Here is a 21,877-nt window from a genome sequence, read left to right on the forward strand (position 1 = left end):
TGAAACTGGAACAGCAGCATGGCCAGGTGGACTGGGGACAGCAAGGAGTCATCATGTCAGGTAGTCCTGGGGCATGGTCCTAGGGCTCAGGTCAGCAAATTGCAGCATTACCACAAAAATGGAAGAGGCAAGTAGAAGTGGGGAAAAAGTAAGTAACGTATCTGTTGGCCCTGCATTAAAGACCAAAATTAGTTAAAGAAAATTGGGATAAATTATAAAGTATACCAGTTTCATTTAAGTACCAACATTTTTTGCAGCTGTGCCATATATAGTTGGTAAGAGATTTGATGTACTGATTCTATGGCACATGGTTTATGAACAAAATGACACCATATTCAAAACATACAAAATTCTGGTTAATTTACGACATGAAATTCAGAAGATTTCAAGAACGTTGAAAGTCAACTCAAGTGCAGTCGCAAAAACCATCAACCGCTATGATGAAACTGGCTCTCATGAGGACCACCACAGGAAAGGAAGACCCAGAGTTACCTCTGCTGCAGAGGATAAGTTCATTAGAGTTACCAGCCTCAGAAATTGCAGCCCAAATAAATGCTTCAGAGTTCAGGTAACAGACACATCTCAACATCAACTGTTCAGAGGAGACTGTGTGAATCAGGCCTTCATGGTCGAATTGCTGCAAAGAAACCACTACTAATAAGAAGAGACTTGCTCGGGCCAAGAAACACGAGCAATGGACATTAGACCGGTGGAAATCTGTCCTCGTCTGATTTTAAGATTTTTGGTTCCAACCACCGTGTCTTTGTGAGACGCAGAGTAGGTGAACAGATGAGCATGCGTTTTTCCCACCATAAAGCATGGAGGTGTGATGGTGTGGGGGTGCTTTGCTGGTGACACTGATTTATTTAGAATTCAAGGCACACTTAACCAGCATTGCTACCACATCATTCTGCAGCGATACGCTATCACATCTGCTTTGGGCTTAGTGGGACTATCATTTGTTTTTCAACAGGACAATGACCCTCCAGGCTGTGTAAGGGCTAATTGACCAAGAAGGAGAGTGATGGAGTGCTGCATTAGATGACCTGGCCTCCACAATCATCCGGCCTCAACCCAATTGAGATGGTTTGGGATGAGTTGTACCGCAGAGTGAAGGAAAAGCAGCCAACAAGTGCTCAGCATATGTGGGAACTCCTTCAAGACTGTTGGAAAAGCATTTCAGGGTGAAGCTGGTTGAGAGAATGCAAAGCTGTCATCAAGGCAAAGGGTGGCTACTTTGAAGAATCTAAAATATATTTTGATTTGTTTAACACTTTTTTTTGTTACTACATGATTCCATATGTGTTATTTCACAAGCTATGTTCATAGTTCCTCCCAGGGTTGGGTAGATTACTTTCTAAATATAATCCGTTAGTTACCTACCAAAATTGTAATAACTGTGATTTTGGGATTACCCAAACGCAGTAATTTGATTACCTCGTTACTTTCGTATTGTATAAAAAGGATCCATCAAACACATTTGATGTGTGGTCAAGACTCGCTCAGGTGGAACAAACTAGAAAACGTGCGTTTTTTCCAATGCTGAATTGAATGTTGAGGAAACAGAAAGGTGTCGATGTATTTTTTTCACAAACATCCTTTCGGAATTTAAAAATAATCCAAGAAGTAATAATTTAATATAATTTCAATAGTTTATTCAAAAGTATCTGTAATCCAATTACAATATTTTTGCTGGTAACGTAATTGATTTGCTTTGTCATCAAATTCCGTAAACATTAAACCCTGGTTCCTTCTATGTTGTAACAATATAACGTCTGGGTTTAATATAATGAGTTTGCAAATTCCCAAGTAAAAGGTCCAAATGTTGTTGTTGACTTGATCTTTATTTGATTAGGCCTTTTTTCCATTTATAAAAAATGTTAGAAAAATGACATTTGTCTTTCAAAACCACATGATGTACGGTGCACCAAAAATAGACAGAAATAACATGACCCTTAGCTTCAACAAACAATCCAAGACCTTGTTCAGAAAGTCCTTGTAACAAAGTGTTGTCACTATGTCTGTTCGTGGAGAAAACACCAGAAACAAACGTCGGCCATGTGCACTAAACGATGTGCCGTGTGTCGACGAACAGTGGCAATTCAACAAAATCGTTGGGAAAAATGAGGGCCGATCTGTGGTCCGCTGCCATTCGTCAACACCCAACAGGTGATCTGTGGCCCCGCTGCCATTCGTCAACACGTGATCTGTGGTCCGCTGCCATTCGTCAACACCCAACAGGTGATCTGTAAACACCTGCTGCTTTTAGCCGTTGGGTGTTTTCATCTTAAGGTTATTCTGCTGGTGGAGGTGGGTCTAGACGGGGCAGCACCGGGAGGATCAGGTTCCCGAAGGACGAGTCTTGAGTGATGAAGAATCCAGAAGAGTGAGCATGGGCATGCTACAAACAGAAGATAAAGGAAGATTAGATTGTTTTCCACAAGTTCACAGGGTAGAAAGTGACCTCTATGGTTAGATTGTGTTTGACAAAGAAGCTCTAATTTGGTGGCCTCTGGTACATTCTGGCCTTGATTCCATCTGAATACACAGACAAATGATAGAATACTTTATCAAGTTTACCAGAATAGAACATTTGTTAAGTAAAAAAGAACACATTCTTATTTTCAATGACGGCCTAGAAACAGTGGGTTAACTGCCTTGTTCAGGGGCAGAACGACAGATTTTTACCTTGTCAGCTCAGGGATTCAATCTTGCAACCTTACGGTTAACTAGTCCAACGCTCTAACCACCTGCCTCACGAGGAGACTGCCTGTTACGCGAATGCAGTAAGAAGCCAAGGTAAGTTGCTAGCTAGCATTAAATATAATCAATCATAATCACTAGTTAACTACACATGGTTGATGATATTACTAGTTTATCTAGCGTGTCCTGCGTCGCACATAATCGATGCGGTGTGCATTCGTGAAAAAGGACTGTCGTTGCTCCAACGTGTACCTAACCATAAACATCAATGTCTTTCTTAAAATCAATACACAAGTATATATTTTTAAACCTGCATATTTAGCTAAAAGAAATCCAGGTTAGCAGGCAATATTAACCAGGTGAAATTGTGTCACTTCTCTTGTCATTGCACACAGAGTCAGGGTATATGCAACAGTTTGGGCCGCCTGGCTCATTGCGAACTAATTTGCCAGAATTTTACATAATTATGACATAACATTGAAGGTTGTGCAATGTAACAGGAATATTTAGACTGATGGATGCCACCCGTTAGATAAAATACGGAACGGTTCCCGTATTTCACTGAAAGAATAAACGCTTTGTTTTCGAGATGATAGTTTCTGGATTCGACCATATTAATGACTGTGTGTTATTATGTTATAATTAAGTCTATGATTTGATAAAGCAGTCTGACTGAGCGATGGTAGGCACCAGCAGGCTCATAAGCATTCATTCAAACAGCACTATCGTGCATTTTGCCAGCAGCTCTGCGGTTTATGACTTCAAGCCTATCAACTCCCGAGATGAGGCTGGTGTAACCGATGTGATGTGAAATGGCAAGCTAGTTAGCGGGGTGCGCGCTAATAGCATTTCAAACGTCACTCGCTCTGAGACTTGGTGTAGGTATCCCCCTTTACAGCTGACTAGATATCCCCGATTCCCTTTCCAACTGACTAGGTATCCCCCTTTCCAACTGACTAGGTATCCCCCTTTCCAACTGACTAGGTATCCCCCTTTCCAACTGACTAGGTATCCCCCTTTCCAACTGACTAGGTATCCCCCTTTCCAACTGACTAGGTATCCCCCTTTCCAACTGACTAGGTATCCCCCTTTCCAACTGACTAGGTATCCCCCTTTCCAACTGACTAGGTATCCCCCTTTCCAACTGACTAGATATCCCCCTTTCCAACTGACTAGGTATCCCCCTTTCCAACTGACTAGGTATCCCCCTTTCCAACTGACTAGATATCCCCCTTTCCCTTTCCAACTGACTAGATATCCCCCTTTCCCTTTCCAACTGACTAGATATCCCCCTTTCCCTTTCCAACTGCCTAGATATCCCCCTTTCCCTTTCCAACTGACTAGATATCCCCCTTTCCCTTTCCAACTGACTAGATATCCCCCTTTCCCTTTCCAACTGACTAGATATCCCCCTTTCCAACTGACTAGATATCCCCCTTTCCAACTGACTAGATATCCCCCTTTCCAACTGACTAGATATCCCCCTTTCCAACTGACTAGATATCCCCCTTTCCCTTTCCAACTGACTAGATATCCCCCTTTCCCTTTCCAACTGACTAGATATCCCCCTTTCCCTTTCCAACTGACTAGATATCCCCCTTTCCCTTTCCAACTGACTAGATATCCCCCTTTCCCTTTCCAACTGACTAGATATCCCCCTTTCCCTTTCCAACTGACTAGATATCCCCCTTTCCAACTGACTAGATATCCCCCTTTCCAACTGACTAGGTATCCCCCTTTACCTTTCCAACTGACTAGGTATCCCCCTTTCCAACTGACTAGGTATCCCCCTTTCCAACTGACTAGGTATCCCCCTTTCCAACTGACTAGGTATCCCCCTTTCCAACTGACTAGGTATCCCCCTTTCCAACTGACTAGGTATCCCCCTTTCCAACTGACTAGGTATCCCCCTTTCCAACTGACTAGGTATCCCCCTTTCCAACTGACTAGGTATCCCCCTTTCCAACTGACTAGGTATCCCCCTTTCCAACTGACTAGGTATCCCCCTTTCCAACTGACTAGGTATCCCCCTTTCCAACTGACTAGATATCCCCCTTTCCCTTTCCAACTGACTAGATATCCCCCTTTCCCTTTCCAACTGACTAGATATCCCCCTTTCCAACTGCCTAGATATCCCCCTTTCCCTTTCCAACTGACTAGATATCCCCCTTTCCCTTTCCAACTGACTAGATATCCCCCTTTCCAACTGACTAGATATCCCCCTTTCCAACTGACTAGATACCCCCCTTTCCAACTGACTCCCCTTTCCCTTTCCAACTGACTAGATATCCCCCTTTCCCTTTCCAACTGACTAGATATCCCCCTTTCCCTTTCCAACTGACTAGATATCCCCCTTTCCCTTTCCAACTGACTAGATATCCCCCTTTCCCTTTCCAACTGACTAGATATCCCCCTTTCCCTTTCCAACTGACTAGATATCCCCCTTTCCCTTTCCAACTGACTAGATATCCCCCTTTCCCTTTCCAACTGACTAGATATCCCCCTTTCCAACTGACTAGATATCCCCCTTTCCCTTTCCAACTGACTAGGTATCCCCCTTTCCAACTGACTAGGTATCCCCCCTTTCCAACTGACTAGGTATCCCCCCTTTCCAACTGACTAGGTATCCCCCCTTTCCAACTGACTAGGTATCCCCCCTTTCCAACTGACTAGGTATCCCCCCTTTCCAACTGACTAGGTATCCCCCTTTCCAACTGACTAGGTATCCCCCCTTTCCAACTGACTAGGTATCCCCCTTTACAACGGAATAGGTATCCCCCTTTCCAACTGACTACATATCCCCCTTTCCAACTGACTAGGTATCCCCCTTTCCAACTGACTAGGTATCCCCCTTTCCAACTGACTAGATATCCCCCTTTCCAACTGACTAGGTATCCCCCTTTCCAACTGACTAGGTATCCCCCTTTCCAACTGAATAGGTATCCCCCTTTCCAACTGAATAGGTATCCCCCTTTACAACTGAATAGGTATCCCCCTTTACAACTGAATAGGTATCCCCCTTTACAACTGAATAGGTATCCCCCTTTCCAACTGAATAGGTATCCCCCTTTACAACTGAATAGGTATCCCCCTTTACAACTGAATAGGTATCCCCCTTTACAACTGAATAGGTATCCCCCTTTACAACTGAATAGGTATCCCCCTTTCCAACTGAATAGGTATCCCCCTTTCCAACTGACTAGGTATCCCACTTTCCAACTGACTAGGTATCCCCCTTTCCAACTGACTAGATATCCCCCTTTCCAACTGACTAGATATCCCCCTTTCCATCTGACTAGGTATCCCCCTTTCCAACTGACTAGGTATCCCCCTTTACAACTGAATAGGTATCCCCTTTACAACTGAATAGGTATCCCCCTTTACAACTGAATAGGTATCCCCCTTTACAACTGAATAGGTATCCCCCTTTACAACTGAATAGGTATCCCCCTTTACAACTGAATAGGTATCCCCCTTTACAACTGAATAGGTATCCCCCTTTCCAACTGACTAGGTATCCCCCTTTCCAACTGACTAGATATCCCCCTTTCCCTTTCCAACTGACTAGATATCCCCCTTTCCCTTTCCAACTGACTAGATATCCCCCTTTCCCTTTCCAACTGACTAGATATCCCCCTTTCCCTTTCCAACTGACTAGATATCCCCCTTTCCCTTTCCAACTGACTAGATATCCCCCTTTCCCTTTCCAACTGACTAGATATCCCCCTTTCCCTTTCCAACTGACTAGATATCCCCCTTTCCCTTTCCAACTGACTAGATATCCCCCTTTCCAACTGACTAGATATCCCCCTTTCCAACTGACTAGATATCCCCCTTTCCAACTGACTAGATATCCCCCTTTCCCAACTGACTAGATATCCCCCTTTCCAACTGACTAGATATCCCCCTTTCCAACTGACTAGATATCCCCCTTTCCAACTGACTAGATATCCCCCTTTCCAACTGACTAGATATCCCCCTTTCCAACTGACTAGATATCCCCCTTTCCAACTGACTAGATATCCCCCTTTCCAACTGACTAGATATCCCCCTTTACCTTTCCAACTGACTAGATATCCCCCTTTACCTTTCCAACTGACTAGATATCCCCCTTTCCCTTTACAACTGACTAGGTATCCCCCTTTCCCTTTCCAACTGACTAGGTATCCCCCCTTTCCAACTGACTAGGTGTCCCCCTTTACAACTGACTAGATATCCCCCTTTCCAACTGACTAGATATCCCCCTTTCCAACTGACTAGATATCCCCCTTTCCAACTGACTAGGTATCCCCCTTTCCAACTGAATAGGTATCCCCCTTTCCCTTTCCAACTGAATAGGTATCCCCCTTTCCAACTGACTAGATATCCCCCTTTCCAACTGACTAGATATCCCCCTTTCCCTTTCCAACTGACTAGATATCCCCCTTTCCAACTGAATAGGTATCCCCCTTTCCCTTTCCAACTGAATAGGTATCCCCCTTTCCCTTTCCAACTGAATAGGTATCCCCCTTTCCAACTGACTAGATATCCCCCTTTCCCTTTCCAACTGACTAGATATCCCCCTTTCCAACTGACTAGATATCCCCCTTTCCCTTTCCAACTGACTAGATATCCCCCTTTCCAACTGACTAGATATCCCCCTTTCCAACTGACTAGATATCCCCCTTTCCAACTGACTAGATATCCCCCTTTACCTTTCCAACTGACTAGGTATCCCCCTTTCCAACTGACTAGGTATCCCCCTTTCCAACTGACTAGGTATCCCCCTTTACAACTGACTAGGTATCCCCCTTTCCAACTGACTAGGCATCCCCCTTTCCAACTGACTAGGCATCCCCCTTTCCAACTGAATAGGTATCCCCCTTTCCAACTGAATAGGTATCCCCCTTTCCAACTGAATAGGTATCCCCCTTTCCAACTGAATAGGTATCCCCCTTTCCAACTGAATAGGTATCCCCCTTTCCAACTGAATAGGTATCCCCCTTTCCAACTGAATAGGTATCCCCCTTTCCAACTGAATAGGTATCCCCCTTTCCAACTGAATAGGTATCCCCCTTTCCAACTGAATAGGTATCCCCCTTTCCAACTGAATAGGTATCCCCCTTTCCAACTGAATAGGTATCCCCCTTTCCAACTGAATAGGTATCCCCCTTTCCAACTGAATAGGTATCCCCCTTTCCAACTGAATAGGTATCCCCCTTTCCAACTGAATAGGTATCCCCCTTTCCAACTGAATAGGTATCCCCCTTTCCAACTGAATAGGTATCCCCCTTTCCAACTGAATAGGTATCCCCCTTTCCAACTGAATAGGTATCCCCCTTTACAACTGAATAGGTATCCCCCTTTACAACCGAATAGGTATCCCCCTTTACAACCGAATAGGTATCCCCCTTTACAACCGAATAGGTATCCCCCTTTACAACCGAATAGGTATCCCCCTTTACAACCGACTAGGTATCCCCCTTTACAACCGACTAGGTATCCCCCTTTACAACCGACTAGGTATCCCCCTTTACAACCGACTAGGTATCCCCCTTTCCAACTGACTAGGTATCCCCCTTTCCAACTGACTAGGTATCCCCCTTTCCAACTGACTAGGTATCCCCCTTTCCAACTGACTAGGTATCCCCCTTTCCAACTGACTAGGTATCCCCCTTTCCAACTGACTAGGTATCCCCCTTTCCAACTGACTAGGTATCCCCCTTTCCAACTGACTAGGTATCCCCCTTTCCAACTGACTAGGTATCCCCCTTTCCAACTGACTAGGTATCCCCCTTTCCAACTGACTAGGTATCCCCCTTTCCAACTGAATAGGTATCCCCCTTTCCCTTTCCAACTGAATAGGTATCCCCCTTTCCCTTTCCAACTGAATAGGTATCCCCCTTTCCAACTGAATAGGTATCCCCCTTTCCAACTGAATAGGTATCCCCCTTTCCAACTGAATAGGTATCCCCTTTCCAACTGAATAGGTATCCCCCTTTCCAACTGAATAGGTATCCCCCTTTCCAACTGAATAGGTATCCCCCTTTCCAACTGAATAGGTATCCCCCTTTCCAACTGAATAGGTATCCCCCTTTCCAACTGAATAGGTATCCCCCTTTCCAACTGAATAGGTATCCCCCTTTCCAACTGACTAGGTATCCCCCTTTCCAACTGACTAGGTATCCCCCTTTCCAACTGACTAGGTATCCCCCTTTCCAACTGACTAGGTATCCCCCTTTCCAACTGACTAGGTATCCCCTTTCCAACTGACTAGGTATCCCCTTTCCAACTGACTAGGTATCCCCCTTTCCAACTGACTAGGTATCCCCCTTTCCAACTGACTAGGTATCCCCCTTTCCAACTGACTAGGTATCCCCCTTTCCAACTGAATAGGTATCCCCCTTTCCAACTGAATAGGTATCCCCCTTTCCAACTGAATAGGTATCCCCCTTTCCAACTGACTAGGTATCCCCCTTTCCCTTTCCAACTGAATAGGTATCCCCCTTTCCCTTTCCAACTGAATAGGTATCCCCCTTTCCAACTGAATAGGTATCCCCCTTTCCAACTGAATAGGTATCCCCCTTTCCAACTGAATAGGTATCCCCCTTTCCAACTGAATAGGTATCCCCCTTTCCAACTGAATAGGTATCCCCCTTTACTCTTTGATTACATTAAGATAGTCACATCTTTTCATTTTTTTGTCTTGGGAATATTTGGGAACAGATTTTCTACATTAAACTCATTCTTAGCTTTATTCCTAGTAATTTGAGTCTTTTTTAAACCTAAAACTAAAAATAACTTGTGGGCCACATATTGCAGACCCCTGCCTTACTGTGTTTATAGAGATCATGCAGAATGGCTCTGGGGCCACCTATGACCCTCCTACAACAAACTTCTGAAATGCATCCTTCCATCCTACCGTCCTCGAAGAAATCCCAGATCTGAATTGGTCGGTTTAGGTAACACCTCGCTCACACCCGTCCAACCACTTATAGATCTATGCTTACCCCCAGATGAAACAAGGAGGGAGGGGTGCATTTCTGACATTTTAGAATGAGGTCAAGGCCTACCTGCAGAGCTGCTTTCTGCTGGGCAGCGATGTGCTGCTGCTCCGCGTGGTCTCTGAAGTCTTTATTCAGGGCTGGTCTGGAGAGAGGGATGCTGTTGGCGAGAGGAATGGTGGGATATGGGTCAGGGGCTGCGCTGGGGTCCCAAACAACACCCTATATAAATGCAATATTTTTGACCAGGGCTCATAGGGCTCTGTTCAAAAGTATTGCACTATAAGGGGCGCAGACAAAGTTTGTCACTGACACACACACACATAACCAGATGCTTCCAGATACCTGGCTCCAGGGTTATTCATGGAGGAGTTCTGTATCAAGCGTCTCTTCTCCTTGTCCAATTCAGCCAAAATGGCAACACGGTTCTTGTTCTGGAATCCTGAGTGGAGAAAAAATAATACTGATTAGCAACAAAATAATATTACAGAAACGCAGTATCAGCACAAATAAAGCCAACTTAGCTGTAGTCCAGTGCTACTTGAAGAAGACTCGCCATCAGCAAGCAGCAGAAAACACCCTGGCTCAGAGCTACCTACTAGCTATACTACCCTGCTATACTACCCGGCCTTCTGCTACTTGACTTACCCGCTCCAGGTGCAGGCGAGGCCATGTCAGAGAAAGTGACTGCAGCCTAAACAACACAAAAGATAGAGAGAGCGCTGTGCTAGCTAGTTAGCATTAGCACTGGGACAAATCGACCAAGGATAAGCAGATGTTCACCAGTCGTTCAAATAGCTACATAACTATTACAAAGAATAGAATGCTTGAGTTCTACGTAAAAATATATATATTTTTGTTGCTATATACAGAAACAAAGCCGCTAAAACATAACTACGTTTTACTTCTCTGTTGAACTCGTGTATCAACAAAAAATAAAGTAACGTGACCACTTCAACTAAGGGCGCGTTCGAGCGGATCGTTTTTGTCAAGTTGGGGACTATCGATCAAATCAACGTTTATTTGGTCGAGTACACAGATCTGCAGGCGCAGCGAAATGTTTGCTCCTTGTTCTTCTTCTTTGTGATTTGGTTGGCGGATTGCATCCAACTTTTAAGATCCATACAACGCCACCTATTGTACTGGAGTGTAAGGCCGGTGACTGCCTACCTAATATTACATTATCTTCATTAGTCCTGTTCCTCTAAGAAAGTGAAATAGAGCCTTAGACACCACTTCCCTTCCCCTTTCCTTCCCCCACTAATCCACCCAAACCCCAACCCCCGTCCAGCCTCTCTAACCCTTTCACACAATCTCTCCTTATCTACGTTATACAGTTCACAAAATATAAAACACATGTTCTACCGTTTCTGCCGCTAAACACTCATCACACAGACCTGTTTCATTTCTCCCTATCATCCACAATGTGGCATTCAAACCTGTGTGCCCAAACCGTAGTCTACTCCACATAACTTCCTCTCTCCTACACCCCATACTCCCCACCTCCTCTGTTACTGGGGAGGCAGGTAGCCTAGTGGTTAGAGTGGAGGGGAGGCAGGTAGCCAAGTGGTTAGAGTGGAGAGGAGGCAGGTAGTCTAGTGGTTAGAGTGGAGGGGAGGCAGGTAGCCTAGTCGTTAGAGTGGAGGGGCGGCAGGGTAGCCTAGTGGTTAGAGTGGAGGGGAGGCAGGTAGCCTAGTGGTTAGAGTGGAGGGGAGGCAGGTAGCCTAGTGGTTAGAGTGGAGGGGAGGCAGGTAGCCTAGTGATTAGAGTGGAGGGGAGGCAGGTAGTCTAGTGGTTAGAGTGGAGGGGAGGCAGGTACCCTAGTGGTTAGAGTGGAGGGGAGGCAGGTACCCTAGTGATTAGAGTGGAGGGGAGGCAGGTAGTCTAGTGGTTAGAGTGGAGGGGAGGCAGGTACCCTAGTGGTTAGAGTGTTGGACGAGCAACTGAAAGGTTGCTAGAACAAACCCCCGAGCTGACAAGTTAAACGTCTGTTGTTCTATCCGTGAACAAGGCAGTTAACCCACTGTTCTTAAAGCTGTCATTGAAAATAAGAATTTGTTCTTAACTGACTTGCCTAGTTAAATAAAAACGGACTATTGCCTCCCCTTACCACCAGCATCCCATTTCCTTTGCCAAAGATTGAGCCCTTTTGTCTGGATCAAGGACTTGACTAAAATGGGGGCCAGTGGGACCTGAATGTCTACGCCTCTCTCCTCACAGCACTCTTAGCCTCCACATCAGCCTTCTTATTACCCTCCACACCACAGGAGGCTGGTGGCACCTTCATTGTGGAGGATGGGCTCGTGGTAATGGCTGGAGCGGAATGGATAGAATGGTGTAGAATATATCAAACATGGTTTCCATGGTGTTTGATGCCATTCCATTTCTTCCGTTCCAGACATTATTATGAGCCGTCCTCCCCTCAGCACACGGACTGGAAACCAGTTACTTCCATCCTCTCCAATCCCATTAACAGCACCATCGTCTCCACAAGCAAGTCTCCCCTATCCTGCCTGTCTTCACAATACTCAACACCGCAGCCCAATCAGAGCAGATCACCTCCTCCTCTATCCATCTCAAACCTACTGTAGAATCATGGCCATCAACTCGGCCGTATACACTGACACCTGCTTACATACTCGTAACATTGAAATCTGGGATACACACCCCTACTGGATCCTTTCAATCATCTGTAAAAATCCTTAAACGCCGTCTCACGTTCTCTCCCCATTCTCTCTTACCCTCAATCATATCCACATCTACACTTGGTTTCAGAAACAGCCGCGGAGGGACGTTCCCCAATGCAATTGCCGGCCCTAATCTCTCTCTCCCCCTCAGTCCATATTCTACCACTTTCTGCCCAATTATCCACCCGCACGCCCTCTGCTTACCCACTACTTGCTCCCAGCATTCCCCAGTTGCCGTGACCGCAGGGTGTCCTTCTGAACTCCTTTTCAATCTCGGGCCAGTACAATAATGCCAGTTTGTCCTTCCTTATCCTCAGTGGCAGTTCCCCACTATCGACCTGCAATGCCTCAACAGGTGTCGTCCTGAAGGCACCAACACACAATCTCAGGGCCGTTGACTGTATCCTATCGAGGCGCTGTGGTACCGTTTTGGCTGCCGATCCCAAAAAAACTCCCATAATCCAAAGATGACCTGATCAATGCCTGGTACAGATAAAACTGTGTTTGTGTATCATGTGTCTTCCACATAAACCTCTCATTGAACCACATACCCAAAACTCAGACACACGACCTATATCATTCTTGTATTTCTAGCTTCAAAAGTGCAGTAATAGCTAGCAATAAAAATAAAAAACAATACATACATAATCCAAAAATGAAAAAGAAAGAAATATCAGAATGAGCAATGTCGGAGTCCGGAATATTTCTATTTGTTTTTAAATTTAACGAGTCAGTTAAGAACAAACTCTTATTTACAATGACGGCCAGCCAGGGGGGTTAACTGCCTTGTTCAGGGGTAGAATGACAGATTTTGACCTTGTCAGCTCAGAGCTCACAGCTCATTCAATCCAGCAACCTTTCGGTTACTGGCTCCATGCTCTAACCACTAGGATACCTGCTGCCCCAATATACAAGTCAGAAGTTTGGACAAACCTACTCATTCAAGGGTTTTTCTTTATTTGTACTATTTTCTACATTGTAGAATAATAGTGAAGACATCAAAACTATAAAATAACACATATGGAATCATGTAGTAACCAAAAAAGTGTTCAACAAATGAAAATATAAATGGGGCTAATCTGAACACAAGTGTAACACATGTAGCCTGTGTGTAGAGAGTCATTTTGTTTGGTCTTCAAAATATCACAGGCCTTTTCAGCATATTGATTCTGCATTTGTACATTTAAAACCAGTGTTTTGACACTGATCTATAACATGAAACAAATCAATGACAAGAAGCAGCAACCGCAGTGCTTCATTTGAGCCGGATCCTGCCGAAACAGGATCAGGAACCTTTTAGTTTTGGACTGTTTTGTTGTTCCGGGAACCTACTTGGCCGGATCTGGTACATCTCGTGGCAAGAACATATATTATTTTCTCTTTTTGCAATGTAAAAAATTTGAATAAAAGAGATCAAAGTTAATTTGAGTTGCCCCCACAAATGTAACGTGAAAACGTAGATTTTTCAACCCTGGCCTAATATTCTAAGAGTTGATTTGGTTTGAGCCGTCCCGGGTTTATGGTTTGCGTAACATTGTTACCTACGTTTGAGACCAACAGTTGACCGGGGCTGCGTGAAAAACATGCCAGTATCTCTCACGTTACTAGAATGACATTCGCGTTCTACGATCTCTCTCTCTCTCCCTCTCTGCTCGGATAGACATGAGCTTGCAACTCTCATCTCTCCAGCGTTGCACTTTAATATTTATTTCCTTATAGAATCATAGCCGCACAAAGGGTTCTGGGGGAACTGCTGCACCCCTGATCAATTGAAATAGATTTGACAAAGTTATAGAATAACCGCTGTCTGTTCATAAATAAATGAAATAATTCAGAATAGCCCACTACACCATGAGAAGGCTTATAATTTAGCCACTGCGGATCAATAGCTTCTTTTTAAAATAGCATGTGGATCGTAGCCAAATAACAAGGCCTACAGTCGGGAACGTGCGGCAAATCTGTCAGAGAAAAAAGGCCTTTCGCAATATTTCGAATACGAGGGAAAACACAGGTTTTAAAGCAAATTGCTTCTGCTGAAAAGAGAACAGCTGTAGGCTACCAATATATTAGATCAACTTCCAAAATATTGTTTTACAAGAGAGAAAGATAGACTTTGGCATCACCAGCAAGTGAACTGCGCGTCATTGGGAGTCAGGGAAACTGGAAAGCATTTTTAGGACTATAATTTTCTCCTCATACTGTAGCCGACAATATGTCTCTCCACACACCTTGGACTGGGCTGTTGATGGATTCAAGACCATACTGTAGCCGACAATATGTCTCTCCACACACCTTGGACTGGGCTGTTGATGGATTCAAGACCATACTGTAGCCGACAATATGTCTCTCCACACACCTTGGACTGGGCTGTTGATGGATTCAAGACCATACTGTAGCCGACAATATGTCTCTCCACACACCTTGGACTGGGCTGTTGATGGATTCAAGACCATACTGTAGCCTACAATATGTGTCCACACACCTTGGACTGGGCTGTTGATGGATTCAAGACCATACTGTAGCCTACAATATGTGTCCACACACCTTGGCCTGGGCTATTGATGGATTCAAGACAAGGTCGTTTTAAATTATCTCAGTTTGTCAGTGTCAAAGTAGTCTGCCATTTCGATCGTTTATGCGGTTAAAAAAAAAAATCTCCGGTCATGTGAAATTAAATAGAATTGCATCAAGTGCGTTTTTAAAAGGCCACATTTTTCCCAGCCCCTAGGCTACTAAAAATGTTCTCCATGTGTACAACTTCTGTAAGTGCCTCTACTCTACTGCTCTACATAAAGCTGTCTCAACAGCAGAGCTTTCTTTTCAGCACCATGGAGTGAATCCTTACCACCACTACACCTGGCTATCAGCGGAGCCTTGTTTTCGGCACCATGGAGTGACTCCTTACCACCACTACACCTGGCTATCAGCGGAGCCTTGTTTTCGGCACCATGGAGTGACTCCTTACCACCACTACACCTGGCTATCAGTGGAGCCTTGTTTTCAGCACCATGGAGGGGATCCTTACCACCACTACACCTGGCTATCAGTGGAGCCTTGTCTGGCAGCCAAACAGTTCATTCACCATGGAGTGACTCCTTACCACCACTACACCTGGCTATCAGCGGAGCCTTGTTTTCAGCACCATGGAGTGAATCCTTACCACTGATACACCTGGCTATCAGTGGAGCCTTGTTTTCAGCACCATGGAGGGGATCCTTACCACCACTTCACCTGGCTATCAGCGGAACCTTGTTTTCAGCACCATGGAGTGAATCCTTACCACTGATACACCTGGCTATCAGCGGAGCCTTGTTTTCAGCACCATGGAGTGAATCCTTACCACCACTACACCTGGCTATCAGCGGAGCCTTGTTTTCAGCACCATGGAGGGGATCCTTACCACCACTACACCTGGCTATCAGTGGAGCCTCGTCTGGCAGCCAAACAGTGCATTCACCATGGAGTGAATCCTTACCACCACTACACCTGGATATCAGCGGAGCCTCGTCTGGCAGGGAAACAGTTAATTCAGACTCATTTACTGATTTAGTAAAAAAACAACAACATATGGCTGACTTACTTAAACAAATGGTGTTTCTACTGACAATTGAGATGTACAAACATAATGGGACGATGAGCTGATAAGAGGATCAGTCATTTAGATTTACATTCATGAGCTAAGATGGACGTAGTCAATGTACAGTTGAAGTGGGAAGTTTACATACATACCTTAGCCAAATACATTTAAACTCAGTTTTTCACAATTCCTGACATTTAATCTGAGTAAAAAATCCCTGTTTTAGGTCAGTTAGGATCACCATTTTATTTTAAGAATGTGAAATGTCAGAATAACAGTAGAGTGGTTGATTTCAGCTTTAATCTCTTTCATCACATTCCCAGTGGGTCAGAGGTTTAAATACACTCAATTAGTACTTGGTAGCATTGCCTTTAAAATGGTTTAACTTGGGTCAAACATTTCGGGTAGCCTTCCACAATCTTCCCACAATAAGTTGGGTGAATTTTGGCCCATTCCTCCTGACAGAGCCGGTGTAACTGAGTCAGGTTTGTAGGCCTCCTTGCTCGCACACACTTTTTCAGTTCAGCCCATACATTTTCTATAGGATTGAGGTTAGGGCTTTGTGATGGCCACTCCAATACCTTGATTTTGTTGTCCTTAAGCCATTTTGCCACAACTTTGGAAGTATGCTTGGGGTCATTGTCCATTTGGAAGATTTGATTCGCACCTTCCGCACCAAAGTACGTTAATTTCTAGGAGACAGAAAACGTCTCCTTTCTGAGCAGTATGACGGCTGCGTGGTCCCATGGTATTTACACTTGTGTACTATTGTTTGTACAGATGAACATAGTTCCTTCAGGCATTTGGAAATTGCTTCCAAGGATGAACCAGACGTGTGGAGGTCTTGTCTGATTTCTTTTGATTTCCCCATGATGTCAAAAGAGGCACTGAGTTTGAAGGTAGGCCTTGAAATACATCCACGGGTACACCTCCAATTGACTCAAATTATGTCAATTAGCCTATCAGAAGCTTCTAAAGCCATTACATAATTTTCTGGAATTTTCCAAGCTGTTAAAAGGCACAGTCAATTTAGTGTATATAAACTTCTGAACCACTGGAATTGTGATACAGTGATTTATAAGTGTAATAATCTGTCTGTAAACAATTGTTGGAAAAATTACTTGTGTCATGCACAAAGTAGATGTCCTAAACGACTTGCCAAAACTATAGTTTGTTAACAATAAATTTGTGTAGTGGTTGAAAAACTAGTTTTAATGACTCCGACCTATGTGTATTTAAACTTCTGACTTTGACTTCCCCTTTCCCTTTCCAACTGACTAGAAATCCCCCTTTCCCTTTCCAACTGACTAGATATCCCCCTTTCCCTTTCCAACTGACTAGATATCCCCTTTCTCATTACAACTGACTAGATAACCCCCTTTCCCTTTACAACTGACTAGGTATCCCCCTTTCCAACTGACTAGGTATCCCCCTTTCCTTTACAACTGACTAGATATCCCCCTTTCCCTGTACAACTGACTAGATATCCCCCTTTCCAACTGACTAGATATCCCCCTTTCCAACTGACTAGGTATCCCCCTTTCCAACTGACTAGGTATCCCCCTTTCCAACTGACTAGGTATCCCCCTTTCCCTGTACAACTGACTAGATCTTTCCCTTTACAACTGACTAGATATCCCCCTTTCCATTTCCAACTGACTAGGTATCCCCCTTTCCAACTGACTAGATATCCCCCTTTCCCTGTACAACTGACTAGATATCCCCCTTTCCCTTTACAACTACTGACTAGGTATCCCCCTTTCCAACTGACTAGATATCCCCCTTTCCCTTTCCAATTGACTAGATATCCCCCTTTACAACTGACTAGATATCCCCCTTTACAACTGACTAGGTATCCCCCTTTCCAACTGACTAGATATCCCCCTTTCCCTGTACAACTGACTAGATATCCCCCTTTCCCTTTACAACTACTGACTAGGTATCCCCCTTTCCAACTGACTAGATATCCCCCTTTCCCTTTACAACTGACTAGGTATCCCCCTTTCCCTCTACAACTGACTAGGTATCCCCCTTTCCCTCTACAACTGACTAGATATCCCCCTTTCCCTTTACAACTGACTAGGTATCCCCCTTTCCAACTGACTAGATATCCCCTTTCCCTTTCCAACTGACTAGATATCCCCCTTTCCCTCTACAACTGACTAGATATCCCCTTTCCCTTTCCAACTGACTAGATATCCCACTTTCCCCTTTCCCTTTACAACTGACTCGATATCCCCCTTTCACTTTACAACTGACTAGATATCCCCCTTTACAACTGACTAGATATCCCCCTTTCACTTTCACATAGGTTGTAATAGGACTTTGGGGGGCTTGGCTTTAGTGACTTTACACATGCACAGCTACTGTTTGGGTGCTGTATATGAATTACTGTGTGACAAAAGTGGTCCATATTTGAAAATAAGATTTTTCTTTCATGGCACAAGAGACAGCTGCCTGATTTGTGCCTGTCTCAGTGGACTCATCCATTGAGGAGGCCTGTCTCAGTGGACTCATCCATTGAGGAGGCCTGTCTCAGTGGACTCATCCATTGCGGAGGCCTGTCTCAGTGGACTCATCCATTGCGGAGGCCTGTCTCAGTGGACTCATCCATTGAGGAGGCCTGTCTCAGTGGACTCATCCATTGAGGAGGCCTGCCTCAGTGGACTCATCCATTGAGGAGGCCTGCCTCAGTGGACTCATCCATTGAGGAGGCCTGCCTCAGTGGACTCATCCATTGAGGAGGCCTGTCTCAGTGGACTCATCCATTGCGAAGGCCTGTCTCAGTGGACTCATCCATTGCGGAGGCCTGTCTCAGTGGACTCATCCATTGCGGAGGCCTGTCTCAGTGGACTCATCCATTGAGGAGGCCTGTCTCAGTGGACTCATCCATTGAGGAGGCTGTCTCAGTGGACTCATCCATTGAGGAGGCCTGTCTCAGTGGACTCATCCATTGAGGAGGCCTGTCTCAGTGGACTCATCCATTGAGGAGGCCGCTGGGTTGAGGCCGCTGTGTTACCCTCCAAACTGCTTACTGTTTCAGTCATGTCTTTGGTCCCGTTCACATCGGTTAACCAAAAATACTTATGATTGACAATTAGTGCCTTCCACAATGCAGGCAATGGCTTCAAGTTGCAGCTGGTGAGGAGCAACTGCAGAAATGTGCAGTCAAAACCTCTGATCACATTCATTTAACCAGGCAAGTTAGTGAAGAATAAATTATTATTTACAATGACGGCCTAGGAACAGTGAGTTAACTGCCTTGTTAACGACAGATTTGTACCTTTTCAGCTCGGGGATTTGATCTATCAACCTTTAGGTTACAGGCCCAACGCTCTTACCACTGGGTTACCTGCCGCCCCTGGTGGTTGTAATGTTCATGCAGTGGAATTGACAAAAGTGATCCACTCGAACGCGCCCCCCGGCTCAAGCGTTGTATTACTTCCGGTACTGTTATTGTACTTCCGAGACTGCGCGGTGCGAGTCACCTGACGGTTGTGTGGTTGCAGCCAGCGGGTTCAGCATTTGATACACGGGATTGGAAATAATCACAAAACAAACCATAATTTCAGGCCAAGAAACGAAGACATTTTCCGGTAAATCCGTTCTCGGTTTCCCCTCGCTTGCACAATGAGTGCCTGCACCCCTAAATCGCTGGCTTCGTCTGGACAAAAACCCATTCAGGAGATGTGCCATCCGCTCGGAGCCGAGGAGGCAGTTCTCACACCCAGTCCAGATGTCAGAAACATCACTAGCAGCATTGGAGAGAAGGTATGATAGATAGATAAATATGTTAAATAGAGATAGTTGTTTAGCTACTTTGTTCTTACACGGGTTGAGGATAATAACCGGCTAACCTGGTTACTAAATGCTTTCAGATGTATTTTTTCTGAACGCTCATCTGCTTCGCCAGACCACCCATATCTTCTCCAATATGACATTTTATCAGTTTATCCTGTATACGTGTAATAGATCTGGTGACAGAGCTGTTTGGAGACTGATTTCCATTGATTACTTGAAGCTACATGGATTCAGTGAATTCACCATATGGCATCAACTATAGATGCTTGTTGTGACTGTCACTAGTAAAAACAATAAATTAAAAAAAGACCTAACAAAGCATTGTTTAACTCTGTATAACATTTTGTAAATGAATCCAAAGGTTTTCTGATCACATGATAAAGATGGAGTCATCAAGCTGGAGATTCCTTCTACCAGTAGTTTGTAAAGAACACAAGATAACAATATCACACGTAGCCTCTAATACATAGGAATACCAGGTGCAGGTTTGAAAAACGTTCAAGCTGTTGTTGATACAGAGCAGATGTATCAGCAGTGGTATTTAAAACATAAACACACACAAACAAACAGTCATAGATAGTTGAGCTCGTTTTGTGATACTGTTGGTTTCTTCAGAGTGGGATGTCCGTGCCAGTGGTGGGGAGCGCAGCCTCGACAACGGCACTGTGTTTTCCGCAGGGACATCTCCTTCTCATGGCCTGTGGCCAAATGGCACCTGATTCCCAATATAGTGCACTACTTTTGACCAGAGCCCTCCAAAAAGTAGTGAACTACATAGGGAACAGGGTACCGTTTGGCCTCAGCCTATGCTCTCTATGGGGATTGTTTACTGTGTATAACTTGTTGTATCATAATGTGTGTAGTGAAAATGGGGCCACGTCCAACACAAGCTGTGGCCTGTTCAGAGATACATTATGTTTACAAATAGCAGGAGAAGTAGAACACTAAACAATGTCCTTTCTCTCATAGCGTCAGTTTGCCGCGCACGGGCTAAAAATACATAATAATATTCATATTATTTGTCACATGCGCCGAATACAACCGGTGTAGGTAGTCCTTACAGTGAAATGCTGAATACAACAGGTGTAGTAGACCTTACAGTGAAATGATGAATACAACAGGTGTAGGTAGTCCTTACAGTGAAATGCTGAATACAACAGGTGTAGTAGACCTTACAGTGAAATGCTGAATACAACAGGTGTAGTAGACCTTACAGTGAAATGCTGAATACAACAGGTGTAGACCTCACAGTGAAATGCTGAATATAACAGGTGTAGTAGACCTTACAGTGAAATGATGAATACAACAGGTGTAGGTAGTCCTTACAGTGAAATGCTGAATACAACAGGTGTAGTAGACCTTACAGTGAAATGCTGAATACAACAGGTGTAGTAGACCTTACAGTGAAATGCTGAATACAACAGGTGTAGTAGACCTCACAGTGAAATGCTGAATACAACAGGTGTAGTAGACCTTACAGTGAAATGCTGAATACAACAGGTGTAGTAGACCTTACAGTGAAATGCTGAATACAACAGGTGTAGTAGACCTTACAGTGAAATGCTGAATACAACAGGTGTAGTAGACCTTACAGTGAAATGCTGAATACAACAGGTGTAGTAGACCTCACAGTGAAATGCTGAATACAACAGGTGTAGTAGACCTCACAGTGAAATGCTGAATACAACAGGTGTAGTAGACCTTACAGTGAAATGCTGAATACAACAGGTGTAGTAGACCTTACAGTGAAATGCTGAATACAACAGGTGTAGTAGACCTTACAGTGAAATGCTGAATACAACAGGTGTAGTAGACCTTACAGTGAAATGCTGAATACAACAGGTGTAGTAGACCTTACAGTGAAATGCTGAATACAACAGGTGTAGTAGACCTTACAGTGAAATGCTGAATACAACAGGTGTAGTAGACCTTACAGTGAAATGCTGAATACAACAGGTGTAGTAGACCTTACAGTGAAATGCTGAATACAACAGGTGTAGTAGACCTTACAGTGAAATGCTGAATACAACAGGTGTAGTAGACCTTACAGTGAAATGCTGAATACAATACAGGGGGTACCGGTACAGAGTCAATGTGGAGGCTATATACAGGGGGTACCGGTACAG

General features: G+C 44.5%; 2 protein-coding genes across 2 annotated transcripts in view; one reads left to right on the forward strand and one right to left on the reverse strand.

The window, feature by feature from the left end:
- Nucleotides 1-1,640: 1,640 nt before the first annotated feature.
- Nucleotides 1,641-10,766, reverse strand: inip (ints3 and nabp interacting protein). Its single transcript, XM_020472516.2, has 4 exons — nucleotides 10,335-10,766; nucleotides 10,032-10,128; nucleotides 9,756-9,846; nucleotides 1,641-2,401 (listed from the first exon to the last, which is right to left on the reverse strand). The coding sequence occupies exons 1-4, from the start codon at nucleotides 10,357-10,359 to the stop codon at nucleotides 2,294-2,296; spliced, it is 321 nt and encodes a 106-aa protein (XP_020328105.1). The 5' UTR covers nucleotides 10,360-10,766; the 3' UTR covers nucleotides 1,641-2,293.
- An 8,612-nt stretch (nucleotides 10,767-19,378) lies between these two features.
- Nucleotides 19,379-21,877, forward strand: part of LOC109880306 (sorting nexin-30) — a 47,053-nt gene continuing 44,554 nt past the window's right edge. The window contains exon 1 of the mRNA XM_031802955.1: nucleotides 19,379-19,721. Within this exon, the coding sequence (XP_031658815.1) occupies nucleotides 19,581-19,721 (141 nt within the window). The 5' untranslated portion in view covers nucleotides 19,379-19,580. The remainder of the gene's footprint in view (nucleotides 19,722-21,877) is intronic.

This window comes from Oncorhynchus kisutch, linkage group LG23 (genome assembly GCF_002021735.2).
Source record: "Oncorhynchus kisutch isolate 150728-3 linkage group LG23, Okis_V2, whole genome shotgun sequence".
NCBI classification, from domain to species: Eukaryota; Metazoa; Chordata; class Actinopteri; order Salmoniformes; family Salmonidae; genus Oncorhynchus; species Oncorhynchus kisutch.